The sequence below is a fragment of the Hemiscyllium ocellatum genome, chromosome 12 (genome assembly GCF_020745735.1).
Source record: "Hemiscyllium ocellatum isolate sHemOce1 chromosome 12, sHemOce1.pat.X.cur, whole genome shotgun sequence".
Lineage (NCBI taxonomy): Eukaryota > Metazoa > Chordata > Chondrichthyes > Orectolobiformes > Hemiscylliidae > Hemiscyllium > Hemiscyllium ocellatum.
The window spans coordinates 64442204-64469886 of record NC_083412.1 but is presented as its reverse complement, the minus strand read 5'-3'; the positions used below and the strand labels follow the sequence as shown (position 1 = coordinate 64469886).

The window sequence follows — 27683 nt, the reverse complement described above, 5'->3', positions numbered from 1 at the left end:
TGTTGATGGAATAGGCCATTCAAGGGCCTGAAAGGCCTATTCCTGTTCTTGGTTCATATGTATGTTTGTCATGGAGCTCTTAATGAAAAGATTTATTGTTTCCAGCTTTACAGTTACAACATCAGCCTGGCAGGAAGAGTCTCAAGGTCAAGCTGCTTGAGTATTGAGTACAGGAGTTGGGAGGTCATGTTGCGGCTGTACAGGACATTGGTTAGGCCACTGTTGGAATATTGCATGCAATTCTGGTCTCCTTCCTATCGGAAAGATGTTGTGAAACTTGAAAGGGTTCAGAAACAATTTACAAGGATGTTGCCAGGGTTGGAGGATTTGAGCTATAGGGAGAGGCTGAACAAGTTGGGGCTGTTTTCCCTGAAGCGTCAGAGGCTGAGGGGTGACCTTATAGAGGTTTACAAAATTATGAGGGGCATGGATCGGGTAAATAGATAAAGTCTTTTCCTGGGGTCGGGGAGTCCAGAATTAGAGAGCATAGGTTTAGGGTGAGAGGGAAAAGATATAAAAGAGACCTACATGGCAACTGTTTCACGCAAAGGGTGCTATGTGTATGGAATGAGCTGCCAGAGGAAGTGGTGGAGGCTGGTACAATTGCAACATTTACGAGGCATTTAGATGGGTATATGAATAGGAAGGGTTTGGAGGGATATGGGCCGGGTGCTGGCAGGTGGGACTAGATTGTGTTGGGATATCTGGTCGGCATGGACGAGTTGGACCGAAGGGTATGTTTCCATGCTGTGCATTTCTATGACTCTATGTGCCCAACCAAATGTCCTCTTCGCTGGTCTTCATTTCTAATTTATTATAACTTTAAGGCTTGGTGGTCCGTCTTGTTACACATTTATATTTTATACTGTTAGCTGATATTTAGCTTGTCCAATTACCTAACAGAACAAATGAACTAGTCAGCTTTTGTGCATCACAAGGAGGGATTGCTGATGTTTCCCTTCTCATTCTTACAGAAGATTAAGATGCAAACTGAAATCGTGACTTTTCAAAGCTGTCAAGCTGATATTGTTTGCATCTTCTTTATTTCAGAATTTAAACTATTCAGTGTAAATGCATATATTTATAATATAGCCTCTTGCGATAATGCTTTCTTTGCTCATGATTAATTTATTATCGAGCATCTTTTAATTACTCTAACTGTTCTCAAAATTATATCAATTTTGGCGTGGTTTTGTCAACTGATGGAAAAGCCACTGGGCTTCACAAAGAAGGATTCTCCCACTAAGCTGCCCTAAGGCTAAAGAATCGAAAGATTATTAATATACAAATAAACCTTGATAACTACTATTTAATACAGAAAAATAGACAGGCAATACAGACAACATTACATCTTAAATACATGAAATTGTAAAGTGAACAATGGTTAAAATTTCCTTTAAACAACCATAAAACAAAGCAAAAAAAATCTCATAGTTAGGCCCACATTCAAAATAAGTTAACAAATTCCCTCCTGGATTATTCGTTCAAATTGTAACAATCAAACAGCTAGTTACATTTCTTGAGAAGGAAGATTATCTGTTCATTTCCTTTTATAGACCTTCAGGTAGTGCATTCATTTCAAAACTAGAAACTAATTGCACAACCTAATAAGGTGGTATTTAATTTGTTCGTGAATATATTACTTTATAGCAAACTTTTTTTGTCTGTGCATTCAAAATACAATTAAGATTATGGTGAATTAGGTGTAATTTTTAGACAATAAAGGAAGCTACATTACTAGGCAAACAGGACCTTATTTCCAGGATAGTAAATGAAACAATGTTGGTTAATAGGCATCAAGGTAATTAGTAGTAGCTGTAGTTGAGTCAGTTTGTTCTTATGAAAATGTTACCCACACGCAGAAACTGAAGCTTTGTAACTTTGCTTTGATCGTTAATGTAACCACAATAATAATTGAAATTTAAAGCACAGAAGGAGGACTTCAGTTAAAACATGCTTGTAAGAAACATCGGAAATTTACAGCACATTAGGCACATCATGTTGATCCTGACAGGGAAAAAAAAAGACCCATTTGGCCTAATCTCACTTTCCAGCTCTTAATCTGTTAACCTGTAATCTATGGCACTTCAAGTGCATATTGAAAAAAAATTTAAGTACAATAAGGATATCTACATTGTTTACTCTTTCATACAGTGGGTTCCATACCCCCAATTTCCCTTTGGGTGAAAAGCATTCTCCTCAACTATCCTTTAATGTTTTTGCCAATTACTTTAAGTCAATGTTATTCATTATTGACCTCTCTACTGAGAAAAATAAATCTTTCTTTCCACTCTATCTAGGGAGGTCATCATTTTGTACACCTGAAATAAATCTCTATCAACCCTGCCAGTTCCAAAGAAAACAACCCCAGTCTATTATACCCTGTAGCAGTTGTTTGAAAGAGCAAACCTGCTTCACCACCTCTTAATAACACTGATGTCTTACCCTTTCAAGTAAATATTTGTGAAAGTCATTATTGGCTCTGCTTTTGCAACCTTTTCAGGCAGCATATTTTGGATCTTGATAACTCATTTTTAAAAAGTGACACTCGCACAAGCTAAGTAGCCATTCCTGTATTGAATACATAGGCAGCAACTACACAACTTGGCCAAAGACCATGAGTAACAGAAAAACTTAATACAGTATAAAGGAACACAACCATGAAAACTTTGGGAGATCGCAGATGATTAATTCTTTGCTTTTTCTTCATTTTGGAATATCCCTGATCATCTAATTTTGAATAAATATATTTTCATTAAAATGTATGTTTGTGTCGTATATTATATTTTTTTGCTTTGTAAGCTAAGATCAAAGTCTAAATGTTGAAATAATGGAGGGATTTAAAATCAACTTTTAAATTTCTAGCCAAACTTAAAGCTTTATCCGAATGTTTAGCCCTACATGAATACCTTTACGTGCTGAAATCATTTGCTTAGAAATAATCGTGATGTATTTTGTATCTAACAATGTTAACATTTAGAAGACTCTGGGTAAATTATGTTTTGTGTTTCAACCCAAGCATTTCGCTTTGTTTCAACAAGAAATCTGAGACTAGATACTGCCAGGTAACATCTAAAAACCTAATCTCAAACAATATCACCGCAACTTCTACAATCTCATTGAAGTGTAAGAATTCAGTGGACAGCGAAAACAAAATGTTTACAGTTAAAAAGATCATGTTACTTTGCATTTGTAATGGTATTTACACAACTCCGTATCTGTAGGTGTTTTAATACAAAACTAATGCATATTTCAGATTGAATTTTAATCAGTTTTCAGAAAAAGGATTGAAAACCCTAATTCTATTTTGATACTATCTCTTTACATTTTGTCCAGTTAGAGGCCATTTACCATTTAAAATACCTATTTCCATTTAGTTATGTTTGTTTCCTTTATTTTTTCATATTGCATAGATTCAGTAAGCCTATGCAAAAATACAACCAAAAAGACTTTCAATGATGTGTGTAGACTTAATCTATTCCATACCACCTGAAAAACCTCAATCAAAACAAATGATCCATAGAGGAAAATAAAATTTCAGGCATTGAAACCGTCACTCAGAGTGTTGCCTTCATGGTGATATTTTTAAATCATGCAAATGTTTTTTTTAAAAAAACTGGATTTTTCAAGAACAATTCCCCAAACAGCATTAACTTTGGTGCATGTAAAGTGGAGTTAATCCTAAAGGTATTCATGGTGTTTGAACATCAATCTCAGAATCTCAGCGACGAGGGGGTGGAGGCACAGCTGGTAATTGCTGCATTTGCAGTTGGTCGTACGTATCCTGCGTAGCTGCACTCAGTCCCTGCAAAATAGTTCCATGAGATTCTTAGCTCAAGGGCTATATCAAAAGGAATTTATTTCCTGAAATACATTTCACTCTGCAGAGATAAAATAATACCATGGCGCCTTTCAAGAAATCCAGACTGGCAGAGAAGGTTGGTCAAAGGATACCTGATCTTTCAGCAGATAATTCTTATGCATATAACAACCTGCCAAAGCACAGGATTACAGAACATTGCCTTAAGCTGGTTCTATTTTTAATTTTTCTTTATAAAAGGTCAGATTAAAAGTGTTGTCATGAGCATCACTGTTGAACTAAAAAGTGAACACGCCTATGATAAATGTCTCCATCTCGAATCTCTAGCTTATGAATCATTGGACTGGACTGCAAGTTGGCATAAGGAAGGGAAGCAGTATCTAGGCAGTTTACTCCAGACTTCAGACACATCTCTTGGAGAGGTACAGGTTTTGAATAGAGTTGCTATAACAATAATATGCCGTGTAATGGGGGAAGGGCACCTTCAGAGGGTGAGGATTCTTAGAAACTAATCCTGTCCAACAACATTGATGTATTTGTTATATTTAAAGATGGCAGGATGCCTGAAATGTAAACCAAATGTCAAGGATGCCAGAAAATGGGAACTAAATTAAAGAACAGGATTTTGAGAATGGAAAACTCTGAGTTATTACCTGATCCACATACAAATTGGCATAAGGACAAACAAGTTAGGAAGGTGAACAGATCACTAAGAGTAATGTGAGAAAGGCAAGTTCCATTTTATTCACCATTGGCACCAGTACTGGGGTGGAAAAACACCTTTGACCACAAGTACATCAGGAAGTGATCAGCACGTAGTGTCCTTGACACCCAGCAGGAAAAGGAGAGGGTGGATCCTGTCATGTGGTTCCCTGAGCAGACTGCGAAAATCATTTGCCAGAACTTTTCAACAAGCACCAAGAAATCACTGGACTGATGGTGAGATCCTTTATGCATGCCCAGACTCTCTGCGCCACTGCCTGCTGCCTTTGAAGTGGTTACAAGGCCTAAAGACTGTCACACATCTCCTTCTGAACAAAAGAAGTCTAGAGAAAGATGCAGTGTTTGTCCTGAGCAGCTCTGTGACTAAGGACTCGGTGCTGTATGGTCTGTTTCTTGGGACGCACACTGAGACAAACGCTGACTTTGCCTGGAAGACCATCACTCAATGAAAGACAGTCGTTGTCTGCCTGAAACTTGTTGGTCTTCCAGTTGAAAAAGTAGACCCTGACTGAGTGTTGCAGACTGGCACATTCCAAAGTCTCGGATTACATGCCACAGAATGCACTAAAGCTTGGGGAAACACACAAAACTACAGCAGTAAGAGACAACATAAAACTAAAAGAAAAATCACTTAAAACTGCAAAACAAAAGCCTGGTCAATTGGAAAGGTGCAAAGGATGACAAAATGTACACAGCTACAGAAAGGGGGTATGAAAAAAATGCAATGGATATCCAAATTCGACACAAAAATGTTCAATAATCATCAGGAAAAAGAAAATGGTTGCTAGCAATATGGATCCCTTGGAAAGTGATAACAGTGATATTGTCATTGAAATGGTGAACAAACTGAATAATTTATTTGTATCATCAGAACTGACAGTGGAAAAACAGTTGAATCTACCAGATATTAAAGGAAGATAAGTTTGAATCAGTGATTTAAAAAGTAAATAAAATAGCAAAATTAAAGACTATAATGACACTATAAAAGTCACAGATGTCAGCACCAGATGATTATATCAAAGAGTTTCAAATAAAGGTGAAAATTGCAGGTGTCCTAACATTCCCAAAGTTCAGTCAATTTGGAAACTATGAATTTAGATTGAAAATTGTGTCAGTCCTTAAGAAACGAGGCAGTGGAAAACCACTTGTCTAAAATCTAACCTCTTCGAAATTTTCAGCTGACCAGAGAGAATCAGCCTGGATTGAAACAGTAGATGCCTGATGAATCTGAATAAAAGTTATGAAGGGGTGACCACATTAATAAACAGGAGAATTTCTAAGATTTTTAGTTACTTTGCTTCCAGAAGCAATTTGATAAAATGCCTCATAGAAATGAGGCTACAATTGAAGCCAATCGAATCCCAGGCTTGGTTAGATGATGGGGTAGTGGTAATGTCACTGAACTCATAACTCCAGGGGCCCAGATTCTGTGGTCAAGGGTTAAAATCCCACTATGGAAACTGCTGGAATTTAAATTAAGTTAATTTATCTGGGATTGAAACCTAGTCTCAGCAATGGTGACCATGAAACTTTCAATTGTTGTAAAACCCCATCTGGTTCACTAATGCCTTTCAGGGAGGTACATCTGTCAGCCTTACCTGGTCTGGCCTACATGTGACTGCAGACTCACAGTAATGTGTTTGATTCTCAACTAACCCCTGAAATAACAAGCACCTCTCTTTAAGATCAAGATGGACAAGAACTGATGGTGTTGCCAATGACGTCTACATCCCGTGAAAGAATAAAGAAAAGGTTCCCAGATGTGAAGGAACCGACCGGGTAGCTGCTAGTTGAATGTCTAGATCAAGGGCACGTTATCTAGAGATTAGAGCTGTACTTCACAGGGGTGAAGTTAGGAGTTGCCTCCAACATATAAAGGGTGGTAGAAATTTGAAACTCTTCTGCAATGGCAATTGGTGCTGAATTTATTGTTACATCTATCAACCTCAGTTTTAAAATTTCGTTAGCCAATGGTACCATGGAAAATAAGAAAAGACTGGCATGTGGAGTTAACCCCAAGTATGGCCATATTTCTCAAAAAAGTGAAAGAACTGTTGAGGACTAAATGGCCTAACTAAACAGATTTCCATTCAAGGCTTCTTGATGACCCATCCTTTACAAAAGTGGAAACATTTGCCAGAATTTGTATATGTGAATTGTATGTGTTGTCTATAACAGCAAAACGTTGGAGTCATATAGTGCTTTTAACATAGTCAAATATTCTCAGGAACTTCACTGGAACATTATCAACTAGAATTTGGCACATCATTTAAGGAGATATTGGCCATGAATTTCTAATCAGAGCTGGAAGCCAGATTGGTAGGATGCCAGGAAAGTGGATAAGTGCTTGGGATAGCTCAAAGTACTGGCGTGGGGCAGGAGGGGTCGGTGTTATTCCTGGCAGTGGTGGTGGTGGATGGGATGGGGGGTTTGTTGTGAGGCTAACTCGGGGGGTTGTGAGACAGTGACTCAGTTTAATAGTTACTCAGGGGTAGGATTTGAATCCTTTAACCTTTCCTTGTGAAACATTAAGTTTAATGAGTCAGAATCCTCAAGTCTCTGATATTAAGGGGCTTTTTCAGAGGGTTCCAGATGCAGGGGAATTGTCCATCGAAAGTTTCAATTTCCCACAATTAATTGCATCAGAGATTCCATATCATTTTGAAGTACAATTTCAATCTATACTGCTCCAGTGACTGTCTGGTCTTCAGACATCCAGGCCATTTATTCAGATGACCAAAATATTAGTTTGAAGAGCTCTTAAAGAGCAGATTTGCAGAGGTCTATGAGTTTCCAAAATTTAGGAACTCAGTAATTAAAGGCAGGACAGGGATTCAAAAGCTTCTGGAAATTGTAGAGCTGTATGAGGTTAAAGAGCTTGGGAGTTGCGAGGTTAAGGAGAAATTTGAAATGAGGATTAGAATTTTATGATTGAAGTGTGGTTCAACTCAGAGTATCAGTCAGACAGCACCCGAATTCTGGGTGAACGGGATGATACAAGTTAGGACAAGTTGATATATAATAGAAGATGGAAGGGAGGCTTACTGGTTTACGTCACTCACATCTCATCTTTAAAAGATAGCAACTCCACTCATGACTTTCTTACCTGGTAAATGTCATTCCCTCCTTTGCCTCTTCGCTTGGGCTGGGGAAGAAAAACATACATGTTGATTCACTCATTTATCCCTAATACATATATTTTTAGGTACTTCGCTAACTGTCTGTGCTAAATTTCATTCGAACACATTTAACGATAGGTTTTCCAAGTCCTTCCCTGGAAGCAACACATTGCACGCTGTGAGCATATACCAAATAGTCAGACTGAGGGACAGGCAAAGTCTTTGGATAATATAATTATCTTATTGAGCTGGTATTCCACATTGTAACTCCAGGGTGTTTCTAATTTGGATTACTCTGCAGATTGTACATACATTTAATAAGGGGGTGTGTATGTGTATAAACCCTGTACACTACCAGCACAGGAGACAATGATCTGTGTAGCATTTGTACTGGAGCTGTAGATCAATCAGATTTGCCATTTTTAATCCAGTTACCAGACAAATTAAAACTGCCGTCTTTGACACCAAAATAATTTATTCCTTCCAAATCTAGCACTTCTGTTCAGCTTATTCAGTTTGTAACAATCAGACATGATTACACTAACTTTTACAGTACTGAACAATTGATAGAGTATTTTATGTGTAACACAAGTGAAAGTATACATTTAGAACGGGACATGATTATTTACTGAAGTTACAGTAATCTGTGGATAGGATCAGTACACTCATATCATACCTGCTGAGTTGGTTTGAGTTCACCATAAGGCTCACTTCTGTTCTTAGGATTCAGTTTCTGAAATCAAAATAAATTTTGATCTTCAGTGGAAATGCTGTTTAATTACAAATGAATGCACCAGTCATTATGGTTTTCTATTTAGTTATTGAAGGATGTGCAAAGGAGATGCAAACTGGGTTTTGTTCCACAGAACTTTATTCAGCACCTCCCCCTAATATGATCACAAGCCACAAGCATTGGTTTATGCTGCATTCGTCCATGACACTTCCTAGATGCTGCAGACAAGTGACTAACTAAAAGTTAATAAGGAATATTGCTACAAGTGTCAATAGAATTCAGAGGGTTTTTGAGCAGGTTGGATGGAAGGCTTTAGTTAAATGTTCAAACATCTACCCAATTCTATCCTGCCTCAAATCAACCCACATCCAGGTTCAATGGCAAAGGGTCTGGGACACCAGCACTAATCTCGCATGAGAAGTTCCTTTGTTCAGATCAACTCATCAGATTGAATACTTCAATTTCAATAATTACACATTTAATAGCTGCTGGTTGAATTTCCCAGAATCCTGCAGCTGAAGAGACAAGTGAATTAACAGATCCAAAGAGAAGTATCTCTACAGCACTTGAGTATATAGTTGAGTATATAGCACCTCCCCCTAATATGATCACAAGCCACAAGCATTGGTTTATGCTGCATTCGTCCATGACACTTCCTAGATGCTGCAGACAAGTGACTAACTAAAAGTTAATAAGGAATATTGCTACAAGTGTCAATAGAATTCAGAGGGTTTTTGAGCAGGTTGGATGGAAGGCTTTAGTTAAATGTTCAAACATCTACCCAATTCTATCCTGCCTCAAATCAACCCACATCCAGGTTCAATGGCAAAGGGTCTGGGACACCAGCACTAATCTCGCATGAGAAGTTCCTTTGTTCAGATCAACTCATCAGATTGAATACTTCAATTTCAATAATTACACATTTAATAGCTGCTGGTTGAATTTCCCAGAATCCTGCAGCTGAAGAGACAAGTGAATTAACAGATCCAAAGAGAAGTATCTCTACAGCACTTGAGTATATAGTGGAAAGCAACCCAACCTAATCTCCCCACAATCACCCACATTCTGTACTCTCGGCAACCGTCATTGGATCTCTCCACGCCACATGGTCTCTTCAACCTGTCCTTAACCTTTTCCTCACAATTTCCTCAAACCATAAGCTCTTAAGATCATCTTTCCCCATTACAAATCCATCAATCTTCTTCACTCCCAATGTTACTACACTTCCCACACGTGCCTTCCTATCCATGAGCTAAGCAACCTCTCAATCTGACTGATTGTTGGCTGGAAAACATCGACAATAAATTCAGTAGGATAAATGCATTACCCACGGCCTCTATCTTACCCTATAATTATCAGAATGACATTGGGGTAAGTTCTTCAAGGTACAATATCTGCACTCACCTCAGGGGCCTATATGGTGGTTAATAGTTTTTACATCAAAGCCAAACCATACTCCATTTAATCAAATTGTAAACATATCTACCATTACATGGGATCATGTGTATACTATCCATGGAAAGAAGATGTTGCTGTTTCTCATTATTTACAATTCAGCAGCACATGGTCATTAGAAGTCTATCAAATTCCATAGCAGATGATTCAGTTGTTTCTGAACACTTTGTGCCAGTGAAGTACAGTTATGTTTTAAAAATATGAGTTATAATCACTCCTCAACAGGGGAAAAGAAAATAATGGTAGAACAGTTACACAATATACAATACAATACAGCACAGGAACAGGTCTCTCGCTTATCAAGCCTGTGCCAATTCCTAATCCTCATTTAGGTTCACTACTTATTGCTCATACATGGTTTCTATCTCTCTGTTCATTTCCTGTTCATGTGTCTATCAAGATCCGCCTCAAACATTGCTAATATGCCTGCTTCCATCATGTCCACTGGCAATGTATTCTAATACCCTCCACTCTCTGGCTGAAACATTTGCCCTGCACTTCTCCCTAAACTTGCCCTTCTCACCTTGAACCTGTGCCCTCTTGTAGTTGGCACTTCCATCCTGGGAAATACCCACCCTATCAACACAAGTGGGTAAGGTGGTCCAGAAGGCTTGCCTTCATCAGCCAGGATATCAAATATAAAAGTTGACAAGTTATGATACAGTCATATAAAACACATTTGGAATATTGCATGTAGTTCTAGTTCCAACACTACCAGAAGGATGTGGATGCTTTGGAGAGGGTGCAAAGGTTTACCAGGATGTTGCCTGGTCTGGAAGATTTTAGTTATGGGGAGAGGTTGGGAATCTCGGATTCTTTTCACTGGAAAGGTGTAAGGGGCAACCTGGTAAAGGTCTACAAAATTATGAGAGACACAGATTAGATTAGACTTACAGTGTGGAAACAGGCCCTTCGGCCCAACAAGTCCACACCGACCCGCCGAAGCGCAACCCACACATACCCCTACATTTACCCCTTACCTAACACTACGGGCAATTTAGCATGGCCAATTCACCTGACCCGCACATCTTTGGACTGTGGGAGGAAACCGGAGCACCCGGAGGAAACCCACGCAGACACGGGGAGAACGTGCAAACTCCACACAGTCTGTCGCCTGAGTCGGGAATTGAACCCAGGTCTCAGGCGCTGTGAGGCAGCAGTGCTAACCACTGTGCCACCGTGCCGCCCATGTAAGTCTAATCTAATCTGTGTCTCTCATAATTTTGTAGACCTTTACCAGGTTGCCCCTTACACCTTTCCAGTGAAAAGAATCCGAGATTCCCAACCTCTCCCCATAACTAAAATCTTCCAGACCAGGCAACATCCTGGTAAACCTTTGCACCCTCTCCAAAGCATCCACATCCTTCTGGTAGTGTTGGAACTAGAACTACATGCAATATTCCAAATGTGTTTTATATGACTGTATCATAACTTGTCAACTTTTATATTTGATATCCTGGCTGATGAAGGCAAGCCTTCTGGACCACCTTACCCACTTGTGTTGCTACTTCCAGGGATCTCTGGACCTTATACCTAGATCCCTCACTATGTCAATGCTTCTGAGGGTTCTGCCATTTATTGTATAATTCGCATCTGAATTTGCTCTTACAAAATGCATCACCTCACATTTGTCTAGACTATACTCCATCTGCTATTTCTCCATCCAAATCTGCAATCTACCCAAATCCTGCTGTATCCTCTGACAATCCTCCTCACTATCTGCAACTTCTCCAATTTTGGTGTCATCTGCAAACTTACTAATCAGCCCACTACATTTTTCTCCAGTTCTTTTATATATATTATGAACAACAAAGGTCCTAACAATGATCCCTGCGGAACACTACTAGTTATTGATATCCATTCTGAAAGCTCCCTTCACCGCTACTCTCTGTCTTCTATGCCCAAGCCAATACTGTATCCATCTAGCCAGCACACCCTGCAACCCATGAGACTCTACCTTTTGTACTAGTCTGCTATGAGATACCTTAGCAAATACCTTACTAAGTCCATGTAGACAACATCCACTACCCTTCCCTTCTCCAAAAAAACTCAACCATGTTGGTGAGACATGATCTTCCCCACATAAACCCCTGTTGCCTGTCATTAACAAGTCTTTTCACTACCAAATGTGAATAAATCCTGTCTCTCAGTACCTTCTCCAACAGCTTCCCCACCACTGACATCAGACTCACTGGCCTGTAATTATCTGGATTATTTCTGTTTTCCTTCTTAAACAAAGGAACAACATTAACCATTCTCCAGTTCTCCAACTGTGCCTGAGCTGAAAGAGGATGCAAAGCTGTCTGTTAAAGCCCCAGTTAAATTTCCTTCCTTGCCTCCCACAGTATCCAGGGATAGATACCATCTTGCCCTGGGAATTTGCCCACCTTAATGCATTTCAAGATATCCAACACATCTTCCTTCCTTATGTTGACCTGCTCAAGAGTATTAACACATCTTTTCTTAACTTCAACATTCCTCACTTCCCTCTCTTTAGTGAATACTGATGTAAAGTACTCATTAAGGATCTCATCCATTTCCTCTAATTGGATAATCATGACTAATTTCTTAAAGCAGTATAGTACTTACGGAATAGGTGTCATTATAAGCAGCACCTTCTCTCTGTTAGAGAAAAAGAACAATGAATGATAATAATTTAATAGCATCCTGTTTTAAAACAAAAGTTAATCTTTGTCATGCATCAAATGAGGCTTTCAACTTCCTGACAATCATGATGAAAATTGCTGGACTTGCATGTTTCAACTAGTAAACATTTCATTGTGTGCATCAGAATCCCAATTTGCTATTTTTGGTTGAATATGATTGTAGGTTGTATCTGACTTGCAACTTCATAAGTATCTTTTTATCCTTGCATGCTTCTAGTCTTTGTTTTACATAAAGTTAATTACATTATCCATCCTACTTAAATAACTGCAGTAGCAGTTTTGCAATAAAGTGACCTTTATTTTGTTTCAATGTAAAGATTTACTACTGTTGTTTTTAAACTGAATCACTTGTGAATGAGAAGAGGGATCCAGATACACACGCATTCTCAGCTCATGGGCCCCTTTAAAGAAACACTGCTATATGGCCATAAAAAGTGAAAATAAATATTTTCCAAAAACATTTTGCAAGTTCATGGAAATAATGCACTTGAGTTATTTTGAAAATATTGAACATTTACAACTCACTAAATAACTAGCTGTGCAATGTAATGTAGCAATTTCACTTGCAGTACATTGTACACTCATGCTCTCCTGTCTCCCAATTACTACTGTTTGTGGTGGTGATAGTGTTACAGTTCATTTTGAAACATAGGTTGTAGTCTGGATAGTAATGGGTAGAGGTACTTAAATTCCTTTCCATCACCTGGCAGAAATGTTTCTTGCTCTTACTGCTTGCCATTAACTTGAGTGAGAAGGATTTTCAGACAGATACACAGCCTGTTTGATCATGTTATAACGCTCTGTGGCCAAGTCCTGGGGTGGGGACTCCAGCCTGGAGTTCAAGTTCGGGGGAAGGAACAGCACCACTGGATGTCTGCAGTACTGCCATAGTCTTATGTAAATAACAATTGCAGATTAACCTGAGCATCCCAAAAATTGCAACCCCAACATTTCAAAGATTCATTCTAAATTTCCTGTTAAAAATAGTCCTTTATCTGCCTTTGGAATTCATTCTTATTTGTTAAAATATAAATAAAAGCAAAATACATGTTTTGCTCCAAATCCAGCCTCTGTGTCCTGGTTCCTTTTGTTAAAGCCAAGTTGGGAATATGGGTCTTGATCTCTCTTCTGCAAGGGCTGCAAAAATAATAGAAGCTCTGATTATTCTGACAAATATCTCAAATATAATCTATTTTCTCAGAGGTTCAGATCATCACGTTAACCATCTAAATATTATCCTTAGTATCATGTTACTCTGTTGATTATTTTAAAATAAAAGACTGAAGTAGCCAGCTGAGAAAATTAAATAAATCTTAAGGTATGTTTTCAAAGTGACCAAAGACTGTAGGATGTTGACTTCTAATACTAATGTTGTGTCAAACTTGATACTCAAAATGTTCACCAGATCACTTAAATCTCCTGCAGAAAAGTTTTTGTCAGAAGACTGGCGTTAGAAGTTATTCTAATCCTTGCTTTTCAGATGATCATTGGGATCTCCAAAAGTCAGAAATTTGCACTGTGTGCTGTTATGTGTTGATTAATTGATTGATTGTTCCATTGGCACTGTCTAACTTACTGGGAAGACCAAGTGTGGAAGTTCTGTCTTGTCAGTACAATGCCTCTGCATCACCAAGAACCATAAAGTGCCTGTTTGCAGTGATCCATTTCATCTAGTCATCATTTGGCCTGAGACTGACCTGCAAAGGATCTTGGAGGAACCTTGGTCCCCAGAAGTAAGGTGTGGAGTCCCTGCAGCAGGTGGATACCCCTGATGTCCCTCGATAATACTGAACTATGGGACCAATAGTAGCCACTGCCTTGTGCACCTGCCTCAGAAAAGTCAGAACCACTGGAGTGCAAACATACAGCCAGCTGGTGATTGATTCAAACACGCACCTCCTTACAATGGAATGGGTTCAAGAAGAAAAACCTTCTGCCCTTGCTCTGGATTTAATCCATTTGGCCAAGAGAGAGATGCAGATGCTGCCCAGATCCTGCCATGACTACGCAGCCAAAACAAATAAGACACTTCATTCTTAACCTTGTCTAGGTGGGATGGTGTTGAACAACAACACTTGAGATAGTAATTTATAGCCCAGCCTGGTTGATGTATGGGCAGATTGTCTCTGATAATAGCATTGGCATTCTATTCGTTAACCCCTGCAAACACCAGTCAATATGATACTAACCCACAAACATCTGCCTTCCCAAATGGTTATTTGAGGGTGAGATCATATTCCAACAAGCAGATAGCAAATGGGAACCCCTCAAACAAGACGTGTAGATCCTCTAGCATGATGACTGGATCTGCACGTATGTGTGCCTTGGAATGAGGACTTTCAGTCAACAGCCAATATTGAAAAGACAGCACTGATCTACCATGAGCAACATAAGTACAAATTGAAATTGATGTCCTCCAAGAGACAAGATTAGCCAACAAAAGAGTAATATGTGAGGAACGTTATATCCTCAATTATCCACTGGCATGGCAAAAGTTCCACTGACCACCTGTGAACATGGAGTGGGTTTTAATGTCTAAAAAAAGTTTGATAATTGAGATGCTTTTTGTGACCTCTGATCACCTTTTATCTCTTCGTGAGCACTTATGGAGCAACCTTGTATCCCATGCTCAAAACAAAGGTCACTTCTCTGTGAGTCAGGATGCTATTCTGGAGCATCGGCAATATGGAAAAAAGGTGACTTCCCTTGGGGGACTTTAATGCAGGAGTTAGATCGGGGGATTTTTTTTGTCAAATATGTGTCAATCATCATGGTATTGGTAAAAGTAAAAAAAGTAGACAGCAACAATCAAAATGTTGTGCACAGTGTAATCTGTGAGTTCCTAATACGTTCTTCCAGGGCCACGATCAGCGCAGGCTCTGGGCACTGGCACGAAGCTGACCTGATAAACACCAGACAGTGAGATCTGGCCAACATTCCACGCAACCACGTATCTATGACAGTGCAGAGTGATACTGGTCACACACTCATCACTAACAGGGGCAAGGTACAACCAAGGAAAATATGCAAGTCCAAATACAATGACTTGTCACACCTCAATATTCCATGTAAAACAGATGACAAGTGTCAGAAATTCTCAGAGGGCTTTTAAGACCAAGCATGCAGACGTTATTCCGGTCTGGTAAAAATGTAGCTCACCTGACTTACAACCTGTCTCCTGTACTGAAAGCACATTTCAATCTCATGCAGCCAATATAGCCATCCGGATGTCAGCAAGTTACATCTTTTTAACTTCTTCCATGGGATATCAGTGTTGCTGGATAGGTCAGTATTGATTGCCCATCCCTAATTATCCCAGAGATTAGATGCGGGATTGGATGCGACTGTCAAACAGGCTACTGACCCCGTGGCAGAAAGGACATTTCTGAAAAAGATAGCCTACCACTTGAGCTGCTCAAATATGAAAAGCTTCTCTGCTGCTATATCTCCTCTTCCCCCTCTGCTGGAGAAAAAGCTGTCCCCACACCATGTGTGTGACACAAGCATCTGGCTACACAAGAACAAAGGCAACTAAAGAGATTCGAGGAACTACTGCAGCATCTCACTCCTCAGCATACCAGAAAAGTATTGGCTAATGTTGTGCTAAGAAAGCTGTAATGATTTGCCATGAGATTATACTTGATGCATAATATGCTTCCAGAGTAGGTAGATCCTTGGCAGCCATAACCACCTCGGTCGGCTTCAAGAGGCAGAAACAGACCAACAAAGACCACTTAATTTTGATTTTATCAATCTCACCGTGAATTGGTCAGGGCTCAACTGGATATTAGAGAAAATTGCTGGTCTTTCCCTGAACAGCAACATTCATCTAGCTCTTCCTCCAGACAGATTTGTGATCAAGAATGGAATGAATTAGAGCGATGTTGTAGTCCCTGCTATTTTTCTACCCTCACTGTTCTACTGCCTGATCCAAATCCATGAGATGGAAACTTCCTGAATCTATCAAGACTGAAAACAAAGTCAAGTATGCAGTATGTGACAATCTGAGAACTTCTCTATGTGGGTGGAGCTGCACCCATTGCCCAGACACAGGAGCTGTTGCCAAGGCTCAAGGTGCCTTTCCTGTGTTGCATTCACATATGCCCATCAGTGTCCAAGAAAACAAATTCTAGGACATAACATTGCACCTCTATCAGTGATCAGACTCAACCACACACTTTTGAAAACTTTTAGTTAATTCTGCTGCCTTGGATCAATGGCTAGACAACCTCCCTATGGTTGAAGTTCTTAGTACATGCATTGGAATGATAGTTACCAATGTGGGCTGACTAATTAAACAGCCAAATGGTAACAACAAACTGATGTGAACAATCGAGATAAAGTCACAGAGTCATAGAGATGTACAGCATAGAAATAGACCCTTCGGTCCAACCCGTCCATGCCGAACAGATATCCCAACCCAATCTAGTCCCACCAGTCAATACCCGGCCCATATCCCTCCAAATCCTTCCTATTCATATACCCATCCAAATGCCTCTTAAATGTTGCAATTGTACCAGCCTCCATCACATCCTCTGGCAGCTCATTCTATACACATACCACCCTCTGCGTGAAAAAGTTGCCCCTTAGGTCTCTTTTATATCTTTCCCCACTCACACTAAACCTATGCCCTCTAGGTTTGAATTCCCTGACCCCAGGGAAAAGATTTTGCCTATTTATCCTATCCATGCCCCTCATAATTTTATAAACCTCTATAAGATCACCCCTCAGTCTCTGATACTCCAGGGAAAACAGCCCCAGCCTGTTCAGCTTCTCCCTGTAGCTCAGATCCTCCAACCCTGGCAACATCCTTGTAAATCTTTTCTGAACCCTTTCGAGTTTCACAACATCTTTCCGATAGGAAGGAGACCAGAATTGCATGCAATATTTCAACAGTGGTCTAACCAATGTCCTGTACAGCTGCAACATGATCTCCCAACTCCTGTACTCAATAAAGTGTCCAATAAAGGAAAGCATACCAAACGCCTTCTTCACTATCCTATCTATCTGCGACTCCACTTTCAGGGAGCTATGAACCTGCACTCCAAGGTCTCTTTGTTCAGCAACACTCTCTAGGACCTTACCATTAAGTGTCTAAGTCCTGTTAAGATTTGCTTTCCCAAAATACAGCCACTTCTCAGCCCATTGGCCCATCTGGTCCAGATCCTATTGTAACCATCTTCGCTGTCCACTATACCTCCAATTTTGGTATCATCTGCAAACTTACTAACTGTACCACTTATGCTCGCATCCAAATCATTTATGTAAATGACAAAAAGTAGAGGATCCAACACCGATCCTTGTGGCACTCCACTGGTCACAGCCCTCCAGTCTGAAAAACAACCCTCCACCTCCACCCTGTCTTCTACCTGTGAGCCAGTTCTGTATCCAAGTGGCTAGTTCTCCCTGTATTCCATGAGATCTAACCTTGCTAATCAGTCTCCCATGGGGAACCTTGTTGAAAGCCTTACTGAAGTCCATGTAGATCATATCTATTGCTCTACCCTCATCAATCCTCTTTGTTACTTTTTCAAAAAACTCAATCAAGTTTGTGAGACATGATTTCCCACACACAAAGCCATGTTGACTATCCCGAATCAGTCCTTGCCTTTCCAAATACATTTACATCCTGTCCCTCAAGATTCCCTCCAACAACTTGCCCACCACCGAGGTCAGGCCCACCGGTCTATAGTTCCCTGGCATGTCCTTACCACCCTTCTTAAATAGTGGCACCACGTTTGCCGACCTCCAGTCTTCCGGCACCTCACCTGTGACTATCGATGATACAAATATCTCAGCGAGAGGCCCAGCAATCACTTCTCTAGCTTCCCACACAGTTGTCGGGTACACCTGATCAGGTCCTGGGGATTTATCCACTTTTCACCATTTCAAGACATCCAGCACTTCCTCCTCTGTAATCTGGACATTTTGCAAGATGTCACCATTTATTTCCCTACAGTCTATATCTTCCATATCCTTTTCCACAGTAAATACTGATGCAAAATACTCATTTAGTATCTCCCCCATTTTCTGTGGCTCCACACAAAAGCCGCCTTGCTGATCTTTGAGGGGCCCTATTCTCTCCCTAGTTACCCTTTTGTCCTTAATATATTTGTAAAAACCCTTTGCATTCTCCTTAATTCTATTTGCCAAAGCTATCCCATGTCCCCTTTTTGCCCTCCTGATTTCCCCCTTACGTATACTCCTACTTACTATGTACTCTTCTAAGGATTCATTTGATCTATCCTGTCTATACCTGACAAATAGGTAAAAACAATGACTGCTGATGCTGGAAACCAGATTCTGGATTAGTGGTGCTGGAAGAGCACAGCAGTTCAGGAAGAATCCGAGGAGCAGTAAAATTGACGTTTCGGGCAAAAGCCCTTCAGCAGGAATACAGGCAGAGAGCCTGAAGGGTGGAGAGATAAGCTAGAGGAGGGTGGGGGGTGGGAAGAAAGTATCTTAGGGTACAATAGGTGAGTGAGGGAGGGGATGAAGATGATAGGTCGGGGGGGGGAGGTTGGAGTGGATAGGTGGAAAAGAAGATAGGCAGGTAGGACAAGTCATGGGGACAGTGCTGAGCTGGAAATTTGGAACTAGGGTGAGGTGGGGGAAGGGGAAATGAGGAAACTGTTGAAGTCCACATTGATGCCCTGGGGTTGAAGTGTTCCAAGGCGGAAGATGAGGCGTTCTTCCTCAGGTGTCTGGTGGTGAGGGAGCAGCGGTGAAGGAGGCCCAAGACCTCCATGTCCTCGGCAGAGTGGGAGGGGGAGTTGAAATGTTGGGCCACAGGGCGGTGTGGTTGATTGGTGCAGGTGTCCCGGAGATGTTCCCTAAACGGCTCTGCTAGGAGACGTCCAGTCTCCCCAATGTAGAGGAGACCGCATCGGGAGCAACGGATACAATAAATGATATTGTTGGATGTGCAGGTAAAACTTTGATGGATGTGAGGGAGGAGGTGTGGGCGCAGGTTTTGCAATTCCTGCGGTGGCAGGGGAAAGTGCCAGGATGGGAGGATGTGTTGTGGGGGGGGGCGTGGACCTGACCAGGTAGTCACGGAGGGAACGGTCTTTGCGGAAGGTGGAAAGGGGTGGGGAGGGAAATATATCCCTGGTGGTGGGGTCTTTTTGGAGGTGGCAGAAATGTCGGTGGATGATTTGGTTTATGCGAAGGTTGGTAGGGTGGAAGGTGAGCACCAGGGACGTTCAATCCTTGTTATGATTGGAGGGGTGGGCAGAGATGTGGGATGTGGACGAGATGCGTCGGAGGGCATCTTTAACCATGTGGGAAGGGAAATTGAAGTTTCTAAAGAAGGAGGCCATCTGGAGTGTTCTGTGTTGGAACTGGTCCTCCTGGGATCAGATACGGCGAAGGTGGAGGAATTAGGAATATGGGATGGCATCTTTGCAGGGGGTAGGGTGGGAAGAGGTGTAATCCAGGTAGCTGTGAGAGTCGGTGGGTTTGTAAAAAATGTCGGTGTCAAGTCAGTTGTCATTAATGGAAATGGAGACGTCCAGGAAGGGGAGGGAGATGTCAGAGATGGTCCAGGTAAATTTAGGGTCAGGGTGGAATGTAGTTGGTGAAATTGATGAATTGCTCAACCTCCTCGTGGGAGCACGACATACCTGACATATGCTTCCTTCTTTTTCTTAACCAAACCCTCAATTTCTTTAGCCATTCAGCATTCCCTAGACCTATCAGCCTTCCCTTTCACCCTAACAGGAATATACTTTCTCTGTATTCTTGTTATCTCATTTCTGAAGGCTTCCCATTTTCCAGCCGTCCTTTTAGCTGCGAACATCTGCCTCCAATCAGCTTTCGAACGTTCTTGCCTAATACCGTCAAAATTGGCCTTTCTCCAATTTAGAACTTCAACTTTCAGATCTGGTCTATCCTTTTCCATCACTATTTTAAAATAAATAGAATTATGGTCGCTGGCCCCAAAGTGCTTCCCCCCTGACACCTCGTCACCTGCCTTGCCTTATTTCCCAAGAGTTGGTTAAGTTTTGCACCTTCTCTAGTAGGTACATCCACAAACTGAATCAGAAAATTGTCTTGGACACACTTAAGAAATTCCTCTCCATCTAAACCTTTAACACTATGGCAGTCCCAGTCGATGTTTGGAAAGTTAAAATCCCCTACCATAACTACCCTATTATTCTTACAGGTAGCTGAGATCTCCTTATAAATTTGTTTCTCAATTTACCTCTGACTATTGGGGGGTCTATAATACAGTCCCAATAAGGTGATCATCCCTTTCTTATTTCTCAGTTCCACCCAAATAACTTCCCTGGATGTATTTCCAGGAATATCCTCCCTCAGCACAGCTGTAATGCTATCCCTTATCAAAAATGCCACTCCCCCTCCTCTCTTGCCTCCCTTTCTATCCCTCCTGTAGCATTTATATCCTGGAATGTTAAGCTGCCAGTCCTGCCCATACCTGAGCCATGTTTCTGTAATTGCTATGGTATCCCAGTCCTATGTTCCTAACCATACCCTGAGTTCATCTGCCTTCCCTGTTAGGCCCCTTGCATTGAAATAAATGCAGTTTAATTTATTAATCCTACCTTGTCTCTGCCTGCCCTGTCTGTTTGACTCGCTTCTGTTCTCAACTGTACCAGTCTCAGATTGATCTCTTTCCTCATAATCTCCCTAGGTCTCAGCGCCTCCCCCCTCCCCACCCCCACCTTACTAGCTTAAATCCTCCCGAGCAGTTGTAGCAAATTTCCCTGCCAGTATATTAGTCCCCTTCCAATTTAGGTACAATCCATCCTTCTTGTACAGGTGATTTCTACCCCAAAAGAGATTCCAATGATCCAAAAATGTGAATCCTTCTCCCATACACCAGCTCCTCAGCCATGCATTCATCTGCTCTATCCTCCTATTCCTGCTCTCACTAGCTCGTAGCACTGGGAGTAATCCAGATATTACTACCTTTGAGGACCTCCTTTTTAAATTTCTGCCTGACTCTCTGTAATCTCTCTTCAGAATCTCAACCTTTTCCCTTCCTATATCGTTGGTTCCAATGTGGACAATGACCTCCTGCTGGCCCCCTCCCCCGTGAGAACATTCTGATATTTAACTACAAGTCCTATATCCTCAGCACATTGGTGTGCAGCTGGAAAGCCTGGATAATCTAGACCTATCAAAAGGACAATCTCAATATTCTCCAACTTTGATATCTACATGACATCCTGGCACTCATAGAAACACAAATTACCAATGAAGCAGTCTAACTAGGGCAAGCCTGCCAAACACACTGGCACTGATCAAGATGGTTTCACTAGCTTGGGCATATGTGCAGAATGGAAGATGGCCACATCCTCAAAGGCATGCAATATGGGGAAATAGCCTGCAAGGTGCTCAAATCAATAAATGTTTGATTTAGTGTTGTCACATGTACTGAGATAGAGTGAAACGTGTTGTTTTGCGTACTATTCAGGCAGGTCGTACCATGCAAAGTGCATCAGTGTAGCAAAACAGAATGCAGACTACAGTGTTACAGCCACAATGAAGGTACACAGAGAGAGAGAGAGAGCGAGAGATCAGAATTAATATTTAAGACTATTAATATTCAATAGTCTGATAACAGTGGGGAAGAAACTGTTCTTGAATCTGTTCATAGGTGTATTCAAACTTTTATATCGTTTGCCAAACAGAAGAGAGAGGAAGGTAGTATAACCAAGGTGGGAGGAGTCTTTGATTATGTTGGTTTCTTTCCTGAGTCAGCAGGAACTCCAGATGGAATCAGTGAATGGAAGGTGGCTTTGCGTGGTGGTCTGGGATGTGTTCACAACTCTTGTGGTTTCTTGCAGTCTTGGGTAGAGTATCTGCCATACCACACTATGATGCATCTGAGTAGGATACTTTCTATGGTGCATCTATAAACATTAATCAGAGTTTTTCCAGACATGCTGAATTTCCTTAGCCTCCTAAGGCTACAGAGATGTTAGTGTGCTTTCTTGACCATCATATCAACCTGTGTGGACCAGGACAGATTATCAGTGATCATTTCTCCCACAGGCTTGATGCTCTTGACCATCTGCACCTCAACACCGTTGAGGTTAACAGAAACATAGAGGTCCTCAGCACCATTAAGTCATAGAGTTATGGAGATGTACAGCACGGAAACAGACCCTTTAGTCCAACTCGTCCATGCTGACCAGATATCCCAACCTAATCTAGTCCCATTTTCCAGCACTTGGCCCCAATCCCTCTAACCCCTTCCTATTCATATACCTATCCAGATGCCTTTTAAATGTTGGAATTGTACCAGCCTCCACCACTTCCTCTGGCAGTTCTTTCCATACATGCACTACCTTCTGCATGAAAAAGTTGCCCCTTAGGTCTCTTTTATATCTTTCCCTTCTCACCATAGACCTATGCCCTCTAGTTCTGGACTCCCCCACCCTAGAGAAAAGATTTTGTTTATTTACATGTCCCTCATAATTTTATAAACCTCTATAAGGTCACCCCTCAGCCTCCAATGCTCTAGGGAAAACAGCCCCAGTCTATTCAACCTCTCCCTATAGCTCAAATCCTCCAACCCTGGCAACATCCTTGGAAATCTTTTCTGAACCCTTTCAAGTTTCACAACATCCTTCTGATAGGAAGGAGACCAGAATTGCATGCAATATTCCAAAAGTGGCCTAACTAATGTTGTGTACAGCCGCAACATGACCTCCCAACTCCTATCCTCAAAGCTCTGACCAATAAAGGAAAGCGTACCAAACACCTTCTCCATTATCCTATCTATCTGCAACTCCACTTTCAAGAAGCTATGAACCTGCACTCCAAGGCCGAGCTGACAATTGATGTGAATGACAACGCCAGCTGTACCCAGCAGAGTGCCACCACAGCAACAAGTGGTTTCTGAAGCTCCAACACAGGTGCCAGGTGGGCAGACAGGGAATGGTAAAAATCCTCCTGACTCAACCAGCGAGGGACAAGCTCCTGTGTACCAACCACGGTGAAACCATATCTTTCCAGAGCCCGCTTCCACAGCAGGAATACAACAGGCGATCTCTCCTGACATCCCCAAGGTTTTGAGGTTAAATTCCCATTGTTTCCCAGTGATAGAAGAATCCTTAAAGACTTAAACTATCTCTAAGTAAATTTTAATCAGGCAGAACACTCTGACACGAACGTTAAAACTTTGAATATGTAATGCCCATGATAGGATTCCCACACCTGTGAACCATCAGGATGTTTTACTTATTTAAAGGTGCTGTATGCATAAAATGTGTTGATTATTGCGTAATACGAAAAAATGCTTTACCTTAGTATTTTATCTCCTGATCACCAACTATCCTGTTATATTGTATGATAAAGAAAGGTAAAAGAAACATTTATTTCATAGTCTCTATTCTGAACAGAGACCCTAGAGTATAACTGCTACAAAAGAATTGATCTATTGGTGTTCATTTACCAATATGCAGCACATGTCAGAAACACAGATGATTGAGACAATCTTCCTGGCTGGTTTTACCCAGGGCTTAAAATGAAGATGTTTGCTCAAATACTGAGGGATTGTACAGAGATTTCAGTTACTATCTCAGCTCCTGATATTTACCTGTCAGAACCAGCATTCTTTTTTTTTAGATTAGATTACTTACAGTGTGGAAACAGGCCCTTCGGCCCAACAAGTCCACACCGACCCGCCGAAGCGCAACCCACCCATACCCCTACATTTACCTAACACTATGGACAATTTAGCATGGCCAATTCACCTGACCCGCACATCTTTGGACTGTGGGAGGAAACCGGAGCACCCGGAGGAAACCCACACAGACACGGGGAGAACGTGCAAACTCCACACAGTCAGTCGCCTGAGTCGGGAATTGAACCCGGGTCTCAGGTGCTGTGAGGCAGCAGTGCTAACCACTGTGCCACCGTGACACCCATTCAATGGGAATGCTCTGTGCCAATGAACCGATGAATGGACACACTCCATATGTACAAGGTACTGTTCAAGATACTGTTCAAGATGCCACTTGAGAGTAGAACCTACGTATCTAGCAGCGTCTTGTCCACTATGTAACTACTTTCCACGTTAACAGTCAGGTCAGAGACTCTTCACGGTTGGATTGTCTCCAATGTGATTCAGATCGCCATGACAGGTTAGAACTGAATGAACTTGTCAACAAATTGGCTTGGACACTATTAAGTGATAATACAGAAACCTACATCAGCCATCCAGCTAACCAAAAGGAAGTGAAATCAGTTTGGTCAGCCACAAGTCATTTAGTGGATACAAGTCCAAATCACAGAATTACTTCAGTTAACACTGATTAATACTTGTATGACTCAGAACAGCTCCAGTGGGAAACAGGTACATCATAAGTGTGGAAGATGCTCCCCTATATCAGAACACATTTTGGAGAGGTGGAGATTCAACAGAATGTTTTAAAGCTATGAAGATTACTGTTATAGTGAATTGAGAAGGACAGATTTAGATGTTTGTCAATCAACAGTTAATTGCTGTCTGTGGCAGTCGCCTTAGCATTCCTTCTGGAGTTCAACTCCTTTGTCTCTCTTTGCGATATATTACAAACTGCATGGTCCTGGCAGAATCCAAGCTGACTGTCAATGAGCAGATTGTTGTTGTGCTTGATAGCACTTAATTCCTTCCAAACACATGACATTTGATCATCTCTGATCTGCCTAGGGGTTTTCCAATATTATTGCGTGGGGAAGATGTACCATGGTGATCACATCTCTAAACAAGTAATTCATCCTGAATTGGCCTGATGAGACATTCCATTGTAATAAACCTCTATGAAGTCTAAAATTAGTTAAACTGAAGGACAATCCAGTGTCAATATAGATACTGGAAATAACAATGGCAAAGTGTTCCTAACTAACATTTAGGGACTTGTGTCAATATTGAAAGAGCTGTCCCATAGATTAGTCAAGCAACAGCCTGACAGTCATAATCAGGAAATTATACCTTATCAAAATATTCCTTAGGCAACACCATTACCTAGGTGTGTGTTGTCCAAACAGCAGGACAGTTTTATCCCGTGACAGGGGAGATGTCCTGGATGTCCTCAACATTGATTTCAGATCTCATAACATCGTATGATATCAAGTCAAACATTGGAAAGGGAACCTCCTGTTGATCATCATCTATAACCTCCTCACTCCCCAGCTGATGAATTGGTATAGCTCTGTGTTGAACGACACTTGGAAGAAACATTGAGGATGGCAAGGGCATAGAATATACTCTGGGTAGGTGGCTTCAGTGTCCATTACCAAGAGTAACTTAGTAGCACCAATACTGAACAAGCTGGCCCACTCCTAAAGGACATAACTGCTAGGCTGGGTATGTGGTAGATGGTGAGGGAACCAACAAGAGGAAAAATACTTGATCGCGACCTCACCTGTTGTATACATATCAGTCCATGACAATATCAGGAAGAGTGATCATTGCTCCTTGTGGAAATGCAGTCCTGTCTTCATATTGAGGATACCTTCCATCATCTTATGCTAAATGGGGTCAACTTGAAAGTGGTGTTGCAACTCAAAATCAGGCAACTATGAAGCATTTTGGGTCACTAACAGCAGCAGCTTGTATTCAGTCACAGACTGTAGCACTACCAACGATCCAAAGGATCAAACCAGGACAGCATGCCAAGAGAAGCACAGGGAATACCTACAAAGGAGCTATCAACCTGATGAAGCTACAACATAGAATGACTTGCATGTCAAACCACAGGAGCAGCAAATGAAAGATAGACCCAAGTGATCCATAACCATCATATTAGATACATGTTCTACAGTATTGAACATCTAGTTGTGAATAGTGGTGAACAATTACACAACTCACATGATGAAAAAGGCAGTTTCGCTTTGTTATTACTTCGTTCATTGACAAAACACTTCAGTCATTTTGAAACAATAAAGGTTTGTACAACAATGGTTGGGAATTGGTGAAGTAATCTTTATTGGGAAACAGAAAATAAGAACAAATCCTGAACCATTTCAAGCTTGTTCAAAGAATATGGATATGCACTTGTCAACATTTGTGTTACTTTTCTTCCAATTAATTTTCAGCAATAACTATTACAAATCATGCATGTGAATACGTATTATCCTGCTTTCACTTACAGCTATATTTCAAGTAGTGAGTACAATTTACAGTAGTGGTTTGTCACTGACAGGTTAACTCACCCGCCTCAGTGCAAAGTGCGAATTTCAGTCCACTTAGGCCTTATGACCTTCAGTAGCGGTGACAAACTACACTTGCAATAATTGTTGCTGTGTTACCTATTTTATTAACCTGACCCAAATCAGGATGTTATTGTCAACTGCGATATACAAAGAGTAACCAATTTCAAGGAAATGTAAACCATTACTTACTTGATATTGGTCTTCTACATTTGGTTGGTTTGCAGGAATATCCTCATGTTTACCTTTTGCCTTGGTCAGCTTTGAAAACAAAATGATAAAGAACATATTACACAAAATAAATTTAATTTATTAATCCTGCTTTCATTCCCTAATATTGCTCATTAAAATAACCAGCAGCATTCTCACACTTCTAACTAATTTGTTTGCTATGTAATGAGAAACCAATTCATATGTGACCAGTGGAGTGGCCTGAAAGCAATAAGATCAAGGCTGCAGAAGAAAAGGGAGTGGCCATTCACAACATATCCTGCACCCACAAGGCTGTGTACAGTGGAAAAAATATAACATAAAATGACCAAAATCTCCAACGATTTGTTTGTGAATGCAGAAATCGCAAATAAATACCATGTTAAGATGTACAAGGAAGAAAATGTATCTGGAAGGAAAGACTAAATATTCCTTTAACTGGCTGAGGGGTGACCTTATAGAGGTTTACAAAATTATGAGGGGCATGGATAGGATAAATAAGCAAAGTCTTTTACCTGGGGTCAGGGAGTCCAGACCTAGAGGGCATAGGTTTAGGGTGAGAGGGGAAAGATATAAAAGAGACCTAAGGGGCAACGTTTTCACGCAGAGGGTGGTACGTGTATGGAATGAGCTGCCAGAGGATGTGGTGGAGGCTGGTACAATTGCAACATTTAAGAGGCATTTGGATGGGTATATGAATAGGAAGGGCTTGGAGGAATATGGGCCGGGTGCTGGCAGGTGGGACTAGATTGGGTTGGGATATCTGGTCGGCGTGGACAGGTTGGACC

General features: G+C 41.1%; 1 protein-coding gene across 1 annotated transcript in view; it reads right to left on the bottom strand.

Moving 5' to 3' along the window:
• Positions 1 to 1333: 1333 nt before the first annotated feature.
• The window catches only part of cd247 (CD247 molecule), a 50948-nt gene continuing 24598 nt past the window's right edge, over positions 1334 to 27683 (bottom strand). The window contains exons 3-8 of the mRNA XM_060833111.1: positions 26878 to 26946; positions 13564 to 13653; positions 12440 to 12472; positions 8339 to 8395; positions 7650 to 7688; positions 1334 to 3805 (exon numbers count right to left, since the gene is read on the bottom strand). Of these exons, the coding sequence (XP_060689094.1) occupies positions 3722 to 3805; positions 7650 to 7688; positions 8339 to 8395; positions 12440 to 12472; positions 13564 to 13653; positions 26878 to 26946 (372 nt within the window). The 3' untranslated portion in view covers positions 1334 to 3721. The remainder of the gene's footprint in view (positions 3806 to 7649; positions 7689 to 8338; positions 8396 to 12439; positions 12473 to 13563; positions 13654 to 26877; positions 26947 to 27683) is intronic.